The 14,696-nt window shown below is 35.6% G+C and overlaps 1 protein-coding gene across 1 annotated transcript; it reads left to right on the top strand.

Moving 5' to 3' along the window:
- Positions 1-192: 192 nt before the first annotated feature.
- Positions 193-13,763, top strand: LOC149783849 (uncharacterized). Its single transcript, XM_089932052.1, has 3 exons — positions 193-486; positions 3,325-3,477; positions 8,918-13,763. Exons 1-3 carry the CDS (start codon positions 240-242, stop codon positions 9,106-9,108), a joined length of 591 nt encoding a protein of 196 aa, XP_089788178.1. The 5' UTR covers positions 193-239; the 3' UTR covers positions 9,109-13,763.
- The last annotated feature ends 933 nt before the right edge of the window (positions 13,764-14,696 follow it).

Below are 14,696 nucleotides of genomic sequence, written 5' to 3'. Positions count from 1 at the left end.
TTTATCTTTCATATACGAACGACTAAACTATTTCCTTTTCTGGAAGAAATAGTATAAGCATTAACAGACATATAATTAACTTACTAAAGAATAGCATCAATGGGTTCAGTTGTAAAATTAAATTGTGTTAAATAGATGTGACTATTATATCTCCCCTACAGCAATGCCAATGAACTCTTCCACATAGTTGTCATATACCTGGAATGACCCAATTATAAAAGGAACGACATATATTCAAGATGGAGAAGGCAACTTTTGCCGTGTTTTTACTCGGCTTTGCTTTTACCTGTATGGTGATAGCTTTTGCTACACCGTACTGGGTTGAATCATTTGCTAAATCCGGCAACCAGTTTGTAAAGTGTGGTCTTTGGGAGTTTTGTTTCAACGATTACATTTTCTACAAAGATTACAACTCGAAGCGTTTTTTGGGTTGTTTTTACATCTTCGACAGTAAAATAAGAAATCTTTGGGAATGGTTGTCACCACGTAAGTATACTGAAATAGATTAAAGCAAACATTTAGGTAGTTGGCGTTTTATTACTTGTAACACCAGAGAATATCGAAAAAACTTTATACCTGTTTACAAGGTAATGTGACGGCCATTTTGTTTGTTGAGGGTCATGACTCATGCTTGTAAAATTTATGGGGTAATAATAAATCTGTCTTAGGGCCTATTCGAACCTTCGAAGTGTGTTTTATATACATGAAACATTATTGTAAAGTAGGATCTATGTATTTATTTTCTTCGTAAACCTACTAAATGTATACCTGCATCGTGTTTGCAATCGCACCTATTGTTGAATTTCGGGTGGTGGTGGGTAGATGTTTTGGACTAAACTGCTCCGGCACCGATAAACCTTACAACAAAATCTTAAGTTCCGATTGCGAATAAAATACCTTATTGATAACAAATATCCTGGTGATAAAAGCAACTTCAGGCCAGCACACCCCCCCCCACAAATGACCAGTACCTTGCAATCGTAGAACTTAATAGGACAGAGAATCAAATACTCATCATTCTGTCTGGCAAATTAGCTTGCATTCCTTTCACCTATATTCTTTAAAACAAATATGTCTTGCCTGCATAATCATAGACAACAAGCCTTTGAAATTATATCAATGTTGTAAGAAACATCAGAATATTGGAGGAAAAAAGGAATGATAATGCTATATATTGGCAAGGTTGGCATCATAATTTCCAGGTGTGTGTATATGTTGGTGCAGTATATATATTCATCAATTTGTTTATGCTGTTCAAAATATATTTTACAGATCATACATTGCCAAAGAGATTTAATACTAAGCATCCATCTGCCATGGTAGCATGACTGTAAGGAAGGTAGTTCCGCAGGACTCAAAAATCATTGTGAATCAAATATTTCAAAAATCAGTTCGACTCCATATCCAAAGTCAAGGTCACATGCCCTATGCTACAAAATAGTCTCCCATTGCTATTTTCATATGACCATTTGCAACAAGTAATCAAAACAAACTGAATATTTTTTTCTCAGTATTAACAGCATTTCCACCAGGGTTGCTCTACTACCAGTATTTTATATTGGCAAAGACAGATTCAAAATCAGAACAAGACCAAATGTTACTTGTACTAAGCAATCAAATCAATGCACGGTTTATCGCTTGCAGAGAGTGGAGAAAATCATGCTGTAAAAAATACTTTAACAAAATGAAATGAATGTGTTTCTGACCTTTGTTGGAGCTGCATTCATAATGGACAGCATTACATGTCAACACCATGACACTAGTTCGCTTCACACAGCAAAGTGAATATTTTATTATATCTGTAACTCAGTAAATTATCTGGTCAGCATCATTAAATGTAGCTAAAAGTATCTAATTTGTTCCACATGAAGTATTTAAAATGAATTAAGTACATTTAGCTTAATGATGCTGAACTGAAAATGTACGCAGTTACATGTATGATACAATTTTGTCTGCTGTATGGAACAAACTATAGTGTAATCTCATTCCAATATCATCACTGCCAGTTACCAACTTAATCCAAACACAATTAACAACTTTGGCTTTCACTTACAAAGTAAATAGTTTAAAGTGTTTCAGTGCACCACATTAAATGTTTAGTTCTATAGGATTTTTGTGAGTAAAAGCCTTCAACAGCAACCCAGCTAGATCTTTGACTTGGCTATAAAGAAAATCAAGCCAAAATGGTCACAAGTAAACAAACACATGGTTATTAATTTGGTTTGAACCAGAGTAAATAAAAGTAATAATGGTATATAGTAAGCTCCATAACTCCTGGTACTTTAAAAAAAAAATGAACTTATCGATCAAAGTGCCATGATAACAAATTCTTAAATGCAAACGGAATGAAGCACAATGTGACTGCGTAGATTACTGTCTGTAAAACAAAAAGAGGAATGCTTTAATTTATATTGTATCACCTTGGACTTGATATCAAAGCACTTTCAATCCATCAAGGAGATAAATGATCACTGATCACAGTCGGCAGAAATGTGGGACTACAACTGTAATACAGTATGAATAAAATAAGCCAGTTTCTTTCATCCTTTGGTGTTGTGACAGTTAATATTCAAAACCTAAAATTATAATGTGTTTTATAGTTTTGTCAGTATATGACGATCACCAGTCTCATCTTTTTTCTGGTACAGAGGCAACTTTTATTAATAGAAACCGGCATATACGAGGTTAATAGAAGCTCTGATTAAATTTAGATTTGTAAATAAATAAATAAATACTGCATTGTTTGTAAAAAATATTAAATTGAAATAATAATGGACTACTGGTATACCACATAGTATGACATGACCTTGAATTTGGAGATGGCATCACACGGACCATTCAATTTGTAATGATTTGTTCTAGGTTACTTTGGAACTACTGTCCTTACAATTTTACTAGTCATCTGCGCTCTCCCACTTTGTGTGCTTAATTTGAAAATGATGATTGGTAAAATAGGTTGCCAGGCATTAACGTTTAGTTGTCACTGGGTTCCGGAACATTGAATTTTTCTACCCCAGCTTTTGAATTTAGGCATACAATGAAACAATTTATCTGCCCATCTATCTGTTGTAACTTGTGATGGCTGTATAAGCTTGCTTGTAAGTCATACAAAGCTGCAAACAGCATAGACCTTGATCTGTTGGTGCATTGTGTGATGGCAGATCTGGGTCTATGCTGTTTATGATTATGTCTAATTTGTTAGTGAATATATAATGTAGAGTATCATATCCAATAACCCATGATGTAAATATGTCATTTGTAAAATTAGAATTGTTTAATAGCATCAGAAGAGGATAAAAAAATCACTCTGTTTAATAATTTTAGCCTGGTTCGTGGCGTGTGAGGTAATGGCAGGTGTGTCGCTGCTGTTCCAATGTCTGACTCTGGTGGTAGCCAGTATTGCCTACTGGAGATGCATGCCGCCTTACTTTAAGAAAGTTGTCTACCAGGCAGCCATGGGTGTTTGTCTGGGAGTGGGTAAGTGTAAAGATGATGTTAATTGTTGTTTGCTTTTTAATGGCACTTTCAGCACGTTGTTTGGTGATATCAATGGCAAGGAAATGAGGGCTACGTGCCTTTACCAAGGACACACAAAGGCATCTTACCTTGGTTTAACTGAGCAGGTATCAAACCTCCTACCTTTGGATTAGTGGGATGCTCATTAAACTGAACTACTGTGGTTCTCTTTATAGCAGTATATCAAAAACCTAAAGTTTCAATATCAGTAATATAGTACTTGTCACTATTTTTATGCTTTACAATTTTCGCAAGGAAAGAACCTCATTCTTGCTAGATGCACCCACTTCCTATTCTAAGAATTCTTAAAACACTTGCATTGACCTGGTTTGACCTATGTCATCGGCCCATGTGCAATAGCGCGTCCTTATTTTTGGGGGGGATATAGTGGAAAATGCTTGCTTGATGAGAAAAATAACTGTTTTATGGTTATACTATATCAGGAATATCATGTTTGAGCCCCATCCATACAATTGAGAATTTTTCATCATTTAACAAGTATTTTGGGGAATGTCTCGCTCAATGACACCAATATGGAACCTTTCATGTGTCTTCTTGGCAAAAACACCTTATGACCCTTTGAGTGCCGATTCCTTTGTATGCGTAAAACTGTCCTTTTATTCCTGAGAGAGATTCTCAGTCTCATTTGCATCTGTGCTGGGGATGATCAGGGTAGACTTCTTTGCCCAGTTAGGGAATTTAGCTTTTATTTTAATTTGCTTAATGGAGAAGGAAGGGTAGAAAATAAACCGATTTTAATTATGTAATAATTACCTGTCACTATTTGATGTCTACCTTGCACCCTGCTCTGGTAATATTCATTAGTCAAACATCATTTAAAAAGAATAAGGGTGCACATAGGCTGATGATGTAGGGCAGACTGGGTTGGTGCACATATTCCCAGAATTTTAGTGCAGAAGGATGGTGCTTCTATAATGAATGAGGTTTACTCTTTACAGAAACAATAGTGACATATTTAAAATTAGTTTTACTCGCCCCACATATATGTAGCATCCATCTACATCTCCACTTGTATGAGTTGAAATGAAGCAACATCTACAAATACAGTAAAGTGAAAAAAATAATTTACATAAACTAACATTATTACTATATGTTTGACTTGTGTTTTACATATTTTTTTGTGTTCACCTCTGCTCACACACACACACACACCACTTTTTGGGCCAATCATTCTTACTATACTGAAGTTCAGTCCATAATGCAGTTAACTATTGTGGACTCAAGTACCATGTTATAACAAGAGAGCTGTAACCGTTTGTAATCCCTATTACTTGCTTTTAAGACTGACTGGATATAACACACAAGCTGATATGCCACTTTTAAGATATAACACACAACCTGATATGCCACTTTTAAGGCTGACTGGATTTAACACACAACCTGATATGCCACTTTTAAGGCTGACTGGATATAAAAACACAACCTGATATGCCACTTTTAAGGCTGACTGGATACAACACACAACCAGATATGCCACTTTTAAGGCTGACTGGATATAAAAACACAACCTGATATGCCACTTTTAGGGCTGACTGGATATAAAAACACAACCTGATATGCCACTTTTAAGGCTGACTGAATATAACATACAACCCAATATGCCACTGCATACTGCGATGGATGATCAATGTTTATGTTTCTTCAAGCCGATTACTTCCAATAAATTTCAAAGATTTGCCAGAACATATATATTAAGTGTTCACCGATGATGGGCCTTTCAATGCATGTAAGGTTACATCATCAATATTGTCACAAAACACATATCGAAATTGACCAACTGATGAAAATAAAATGCTTCAGTACTTACTGTTTGAAAAGTGGCTATTTTCATTAGAACATACTGTTAAAAAAAACAGTAATTATGGTACACGGGATGCCACCCATGTGTTTAAATGACTCATGATGTTGGCCTATTCTGCACGTCTTCAACAAGATGTAGCATTTAAGGCAAGAGATAGGAAGCAAACTAATTGAATTTGAAAACAAAATTCATAGAATTTCAACATTTTATAAATCTATTAAATTATTATGTTGAAGAGAAACAACACTGAATTGGATGTAATGTGTTTACAACGTCTCATCTATGGAAAAACAAAATATACATTAAAATTTTGAAATAAGACTATATGTCTGGGAATTTCTTCACAATGAATTTCAAGACAATCTCGCTTCAGCTGACAAATTGGTACACAGACAATAAAGTAGGCATCAAAATTAGAAACGTGCATCAAGATGCTGTAGGGACCCCGAGTGGCCGAGTGGTCTAAAGCGCTCACCGTTCCGGATCACTGCCATCTCACCTCTGTCTGCGTGGGTTCGAGTCCAAGGCTCGGCTAACGTGGGTACGTGGAAAAGCCTGCCAGTAGCTTCTCGTGGGTCGGTGGTTCTTCCCTGGGTTTTCCATGGTTCTTCCTCCACCAGTTATACTGTCCGCCATGTATAGCCTATCTTGTGCTGAAAAATGGCATTGAACCCTAGAACAACAACAACAACAAGAAGATGCTGTATTGTTCTGAGTTAAATATTTCTAACTTTTAAATAATTTATTTGTATGATTCTAAAAGACAAATAGGTTTTGATGAAAGGGAGCATATATTTTAGATTCAAGGTCACAAGTTCCAGAAGGTCATTTGGTGGGTCTTCATGTTGACATTTAGAAGTCACCTTTTGATACGCATTTGGAATAGAAATGTGGGATATTGTTTTACGCTAAGTTTCGTTCTTTTATTTAGGTAAGTAATATTCAAGAAGTGCCCTAATGAACATTACTCACCTAAATTATTAAAGGACGATTTTTCTTTCATAATACAAAACTAGATTTTCTACCAAACACAACACATGATCTGGTGTTTACCAAAGTGATGTATCATTGCACAGAATTGTGCATTGTTCACAATAGGCTGACACAGTGGTATATGGTATCATAGATCCAACTAAGCACACATTTCTGTTGTCTTCTGTCAACAGCTAGAAATATATAACCCACTGGTTTGGGCATTTGTTGAGTTTAACGATTTTATATTTACTTGTATTAGTAAGCAAAAGCATGCTCTTTTAAATGTTTTCAGTAGGAGTTTAACTTTTTGCTGAGTACAGTATTTAAAGAAGGTGCTGATTATTTTGTATATACTTGTACACTAACTTGTTTTTGGTAAAAATGTCAGAACCTGACTTCATTATGTTTGTTAAGTCCATACTACAAGTTCAGACATTTTTCAGCAAACTACACAGTATTACTTTGTGTTTACTTTTGTGATAAGAACATTTTCACGCTGCAGTTCAGCATCAGTGCCTTGGCATCAAAGCTTCTGGCCACTGGCTGTTAGGAGCTGTGAACATGTACTTCGTGTCGGACTTCTTGTTTTGGAGTTTAACACCATTTCTCTGCTCAGGATAGGCTTTACATGGTGGCTGGTGGAGAAAGAACAGGATTTTAGTAGATTTATATGCTTGCGTTTTGACACGTGGAATTTAAATATGACCCATTTTGACTTGTGCTTTTTTTTGATGCATGTAGATTTGAGCTGGAGCATCCATCTTAATTACCCATGATTTGCCTTTGGCTTAGTGTCCTACTAGGAGTGCACTGTGCATAACAAATTTAACGTAGGAGGCACTGATTGACATCTGCTCGAGAACAGTTTACACCTTGAAAGCCAATAATATCAACAATAAAAGATATGTATGAACTGGGAAGAGCTAACGCTTAGGTTCAACTGAATTCGCTTGAATTGTTTTGAGATTATGTTTGAAGTTTATGATAGTGGAAGAGGAAACAATTATGGCACAAATGGACTGCATTTTGATCACATGTCAGAATTGGTATGTTTGGACATCAAATTATAATCAACTGGTCAGAACCGGAGCATATGACAGCTCGCAAAGCTGGTTGTTAAGGTATGGACCAGCTTCAATAATTGTTTTGGCAATTATTTTGCTTCATTTGGTGGAATGTTTAAAATCATTTATGACTTCACTGGATTCATTTCTGAAAAAATATCAGCATTTGTTTGATTGTGCTTAAAACGGGAAGCCAGTTATTGGCGATTAATATGCTTCACTATACAAAACACTTAAAACCTCGAACATTTTAATTAATGGATCATTCAGAAAAAAAATTCAGTGGCCATAACACTCAGTGCAATGTTATTGTGTTTGTATAAGTAGGAAATTGACATGCATCTTGGTTGTGTGTACTGTGATGTGGTCTATTACATCTATTTGCTCATTGTGTCAAGGTCTATGAGAAATAAAGTCTGCAGTGGATACCATAATAATAAAATTGGATATGGACCTAAACCATATCAAGTGGATGCCCATCAGATGTAGTAGATATACAAATCTACTGTAGTGCTTGCACATGTCCAATCACAATGGTACACCACGGACAGTCCAAAAGCCATGATGCGTGTGCCTTCTTTTGGGACAACTCCAAGGCAGCTAAACCAGGCTTACCTGGGTGGGTAATGAACATGTAACCCTTGGATTAAATTTTGTGTTCCATTTAGTTTTGAGTTTTCTTTATTGACAGAACTTTCTGCGACAAGATTGCCACAACATCTTTCAGAGTTGTTGACCAATCATGATGCCTGGTGGAGAAATAATTGTATCAGTGTAGCAGATCAGTCGTAGTGCCTGGTGGAGAGATAATTGTATTAGTGTTATCAATCAGTCATATTATCCGGTGGAGAGATAATTGTATCAATGTAGAGGATTATTCATAGTGCCTGGTGGAGAGATAATTGTATCAGTGTAGTGGATCGGTCATAGTTCCTGGTGGAGAGATAATTGTATCAATGTAGAGGTTTAGTCATAGTGCCTAGTAGAGAGATAATTGTATCAGTGTAGTAGATCAGTCATAGTGCCTGGTGAAGAGATAATTGTATCAGTGTAGAGGATTACTCATGGTGCCTGGTGGAGAGATAATTGTATCAGTGTAGAGGATTACTCATAGTTCCTGATGGAGAGATAATTGTATCATTGTAGAGGATTACTCGTAGTGCCTGGTTCAGAAATAATTGTATCAGTGTAGGGGATCAGTCATAGTGCCTAGTAGAGAGATCATTGTATCAGTGTAGAGGATTTCTTATAGTGTGTTGCAGAGAGGTAATTGTATCAGTATAGAGGATCAGTCATAATGCCTAGTGGAGAGATAATTATATCAGTGTAGAGGATCAGTCATAATGCCTAGTAGAGATATAATTGTATCAGTGTAGATGATCAGTCATGGTGCCATAGGATCAGTCATTGTGCCTAGTAGAGAGATAATTATATCGGTGTAGAGTATCAATCATAGTGCCTAGTAGAGAGATAATTATAACTGAGCATATTTGGTGTCTCATTTCAAAAAATTTCATGGTTTGTACTTTATCTATTTCAGTTGCATTGATTCTCATTACCCTGATTGTGTATGGTGTTGGAAAGGAATATCGATCCTGGATGCCAAGGCCAGATCAGAACTATCTATCATGGGGCTACGGGCTGTTTGCCATTTCTGGGATCATCACGCTTTTTGCTGCTGTAGCATTTTGGGCAGCATCCGTTAGTGACATTGAGAAAGATCTATATTAGCAACATCGTTCGCCCTTTTTTTACTTTTTTTCTAATATCTACTCATGTAATGTGCATTTTTCTTTTAAGAATTTTGGTATGGAAATAGAAGGGTCCAGCATCATAAACTTGTCTTTAAAAACATTTGACCAGAGAAAAATTAGGTGGCTGTCCCAAGAGAATCTCACTGGGATCAGCTGGGTTTCAGAGGGATCAGTAAACTTCACCAACTGTTTGTGCACATGAATGATGGATATACATCATGGAATGCTGTAAAATTTGTATAAACCTTCAAAGAAAGAAAACAATGTGACACATATAATACTTATTTTGGAAGTGTAATAGGGTAGATACAGAATAAAACCAGATCTAGTTTTTCAGATATTAAATCCAGCAGATGATATTCCGTTATTTGAAGTATTGAATAACAAATTTTGTCATGAAGAAAGTATGTCATTGACTCTTACTTTGTCAAAGCAGTCAACTGAGTCTACCAAGAAAAGTGGGAAAACAGGCAACATCAGTTAAATGTGGATAAATACTGTAATAAGGAGTGTCACTTTGGTAAAAAAAAGGGTTCAGCCTAATTTAGATATTAAGATATTTCTTACATTCCATTACAGTAAAGATTGTTTTTGTGAAAAATCTTGATTGTGAAAAAAATGTTTCGTACATTAATGCCTCAATTAGTTTGCAACAAACATCAGATTCATTTACTTTGGAAAAGGACCTAGTCGCCTTGCTTAAATTTTTGTGGCCCCGAAAAAGGACTTGATTGCTTTGCTTAAATTCAGTAGCCCATAAAAAGAACTTGGGTGTCCTGCTTAAATTTAGTCACTCACATAAATATTCATATCAAATGGGTAACTCTAAAATTTGCAACTTTCCTTGATACCTTGTTCATTACCAGCTATTTTCCTTTGTGAAATATTGTATAGTCCAGCATGCAGTTTGTGATTATCATTTATAGTAGCCCAACGAAGCATTCTGATAGCCCTGGGCTTCGTTACATAAATTGTCCTATCCTGCTCATATTTCTTCACAGGATGTATCACACAGTTTCTAAAATGTGTGATATCGTATACTCATACATGTATTACATTGCAATTATAGCCATTTCATTCCTTTTGTACATATTTCATATAATGTATAGCTCATCCTGTACGATACGTTTTTCTTTATATGTTTAATGCAGAAGTACAGAAGTTTGTTTTTACGCAAGAATGTACAGTCATTTGAATACTGAGAAGTAATATAAATATACTGCGATAAAAAAGTTCATTTTTTTCAATATTTTCCATCGTGAGTGTGACATATGATGAGATGTAAGAAAGATGTCAATCTATCCTGACCGTTTTCAGCAGAAACTACAGCAGGTTTGAATAAATACTGTATTTATTTTGGCAAATTGACAATGTTGTCCAAAGATTAAAATGGAACTCTATTTATTAGTAATGCTGCAAAAGATATATTTGATGAGATGGTGGCAAATTTACATTTGTGAGGTGGATAAAAAAGTGCCGCCGAACACTGTCTAAAATAAATAAACTAATTTGGTATGCATGGTCAGATACAAGTGAAGTCAAACTGGAGTCCCGTACAAGTGAAGTCAAACTGTACAGACTCAGATCTGCCATTGCATAATGCACCAACCGATCAGGGTCAGTATTGTTTTTTGTAGAACTTGTAAGAGTATATACTGTGGTACTCTTCTGGTGTCGATGGTACCAACAATAATACAGTTTTTGAACCAGAAACTGTGACTAACTGGCAAGCATACTGATGTGCAAGATATGCCAGATTCTGTAGAACATATTATTTTTTTTAAAATTCTTTCACAACCCATAAAATTAAAAAGTATTTTGTATCTGTTTATTGCTCTAAAACAGAGTTTGAAAATGTCTAGTGCATGAAAACAAATCAAAAATATTTTGATGAACCTGTTATACATATCAAATAATTTAGAAGGAATTGTTTTGCATAACTAGTTTGTCTCTTTAAAGTTGGGGAGAGATATTGTAATGCCCAGCGCTGTTACAACTTGTGTCCTGGGGGAAACGGGCGCCTCAGGCAAGAGTCATCTTCGGCCTTCCTCCTTCTCTTGGAAAAACATACTGCAATCAAAATGGTACCCTGTGCAGCTGCCCATATCACCTGCCCTGTACAATGCCCCTGAAATTGATATCTGTATCTGCCAGTTTCTTAAATACAATGCAGCAGTTAGAGTGGGTTTCATAGCACCTGTCCCCAAGCAAGGGGACTTTTTTGTTGTACAGCCTTGTTTTTAATTTTGTTTTTGTTTTTTTAGTTTTTGCCCCCTGTATGTACTATTATATGTAGAAGCAAGAAACTTGGTGAGGAGAAACAACTAGACATGGTACACACTCATCACAAAAATCAGTCACTGTGACCTATTCTTTCATGCTTTTCTGACTTTCATACAGTTTTGTGTTTTCTGTCTGTGTATCAAGCCCTCTTAATGCTAGAATAATCAGACCAGAACATTGTACATGTATGCATCTGTTAGTACCTCACCCATACAAATAGAAGTCACAGTGACTTACACTACACATTTTACTGGCTTAGCAGAAATTGTGTAGCTAATGTCTACCAGAGCTTACTGCATGCTAATTACGTACTATCCTATCCTAGAACCATGAAACTTGGAACTTGTTATGGTCATGCATGTTCATGAGCACTGATCACTCTTATAGATGTAGGTCATTATGACACATATTATACGCTTGACTGATTTGATTAAAATTTTATAATTTTTGTTCCAATTCTTTACATTTCTGTTTGTACCCTTCATTACATCTCTGTTAATACCCTTCTTTACATCTCTGTTCGTACCCTTGTTTACATCTCAGTTTGTACCCTTCATTACATCTCTGTTAATACCCTTCTTTACACCTCTGTTTGTACCCTTCTTTACATATCTGTTCATACCCTTCTTTACATCTCTGTTCATACCCTTCTTTACATCTCTGTTTGTACCCTTCTTTACATCTCTGTTAGTACCCTTCTTTACGTCTTTGTTAGTACCCTTCTTTACGCTTCTGTTAGTACCCTTCTTTACATCTCTGTTCGTACCCTTCTTTACGTTTCTGTTAGTACCCTTCTTTACATCTCTGTTCGTACCCTTTACATCTCTGTTCGTACCCTTCTTTACATCTCTGTTCGTACCCTTCTTTACATCTCTGTTCATACCCTTTACATCTCTGTTAATACCCTTCTTTATATCTCTGTTCGTACCCTTCTTTACATCTCTGTTCGTACCCTTTACATCTCTGTTCGTACCCTTGTTTACGTCTCAGTTTGTACCCTTCATTACATCTCTGTTAATACCCTTCTTTACGTCTCTGTTTGTACCCTTCTTTACATATCTGTTTGTACCCTTCTTTACATCTCTGTTCGTACCCTTCTTTACATCTCTGTTCATACCCTTCTTTACATTTCTGTTCATACCCTTCTTTACATCTCTGTTCGTACCCTTCTTTACATCTCTGTTAATACCCTTCTTTACATCTCTGTTCGTACCCTTCTTTACATCTCTGTTAATACCCTTCTTTACATCTCTTTTCGTACCCTTCTTTACATCACTGTTCGTACCCTTTACATCTCTGTTCATACCCTTCTTTACATATCTGTTCGTACCCTTCTTTACATCTCTGTTAGTACCACACCATTTCATCTCTGTTAGTACCACACCATTACATTTCTGTTAGTACCCTTCTTTACATCTCTGTTAGTACCACACCATTACATCTCTGTTAGTACCACACCAGTACATTTCTGTTCGTACCCTTCTTTGCATCTCTGTTAGTACCACACCATTCTTTGTCCTTTGCTCATGATCAAATAAATTTTTACACCATACATATGTTCCAGCCTACCAAAAGTCCTATTTAAACATGCATGTGAAAGTAGGAATAAATATATTTAGTGGTATACTTTATTAATGACATTACATTATATAGTTTTGACAGATTACCTTCAACAAATTAACAGTGTCTTGCACATGTAAATGAGTATGGGAATTTGAGGAGTAAACAGCCTGCATTTCTTGTCATGTCATGATTATAGTGGCTGATCAAACAGCCTGCATTTCTTGTCACGCCATGATTATAATGGCTGATCAAGCTGAGCAGTGATGCATGAATGATGATTCTAAGTGTACGACCCTGCTGTCACTGCAATGTTACTTAAAACCAGTGGTCAGTAAAGTCTGGATTCTTGGGGTGGACAGCAATACATATTTGCTGAATCAGATAAAAAAAACTATGATTATAACCAAAAAAATTAATTCCTGGGTTTTATCAATTCATTATAGCAACCATGCTTGGATATTACAGGATGTTCACTTTTTTATTTTCTGATGCCTTTCATGCACTGAGACACAGGCAGCATTTTTGTAATTTTTACAATGACTAATGACAACTGCTGCAAGCTTTATAATTTTTGAAAGCATGGTGATTCAGATGTTAAAGACCAGTAGTATTTGTATTTGAAAAATCTATCCTTCTAATTTTCATATTGTCAGTATTTCCTATTGAAGCATCTGTACATAATATCTGTGTAATGTTTATACCATTTTGACAAGAAAATTAGATGAAATATTGTGTACTGGTATTAATAATTTTTTTTCACGATTGTAATAAAATATTTTCTATAAATTTTGATTGTTTACATATATATGACAGAATCGAACTAACCATGAACAAGATTCTAATTTGTTTCCTTTGCCAAATTACCAGATATTGGGAACTAGGGGTGTGTGGTATTACTGGTACAGTGTATACCGCAGTCTTTGTTTCTGTTGGTAAGTACTATAGTGTTTTTTTCACCATGTACCGGTACTTTGGTAGTTTCAATAAGGAAGGAATATGCAGAAATTCCTGAGTAATCTTGTCATGACTTTAGTGACATTACCAACATGTTGTCATTATTCTTGACAAAATAATCCATTTTTGTACAAAATAGTTGTATCCTTCACAAATTAATGGCGAATATTACAATCATATTTATGATCCTTTACATATGCCAATACAGTGATCTAATGGAATGTTTGACATGTGTTACATATGCCAATACAGTGATCTAATGGAATGTTTGACATGTGTTACATATGCCAATACAATGATCTAATGGAATGTTTGACATGTGTTACATATGCCAATCCAGTAATCTAATGGAATGTTTGACATGTGTTACATATGCCAATCCAGTGATCTAATGGAATGTTTGACATGTGTTACATATGCCAATCCAGTGATCTAATGGAATGTTTGACATGTGTTAACATATGCCAATACAGTGATCTAATGGAACGTTTGACATGTGTTACATATGCCAATCCAGTGATCTAATGGAATGTTTGACATGTGTTACATATGCCAATACAGTGATCTAATGAATGTTTGACATGTGTTACATATGCCAATCCAGTGATCTAATGGAATGTTTGACATGTGTTACATATGCCAATCCAGTGATCTAATGGAATGTTTGACATGTGTTACATATGCCAATCCAGTGATCTAATGGAATGTTTGACATGTGTTACATATGCCAATACAGTGATCTAATGGAATGTTGCAAAAGATATT

Source organism: Sinohyriopsis cumingii, chromosome 14, assembly GCF_028554795.1.
Source record: "Sinohyriopsis cumingii isolate HCF-2022 chromosome 14, ASM2855479v2, whole genome shotgun sequence".
Taxonomy (NCBI): Eukaryota; Metazoa; Mollusca; class Bivalvia; order Unionida; family Unionidae; genus Sinohyriopsis; species Sinohyriopsis cumingii.
Note: the sequence above shows the minus strand (reverse complement) of the source record. Positions and strands in the feature narration are given on the sequence as shown.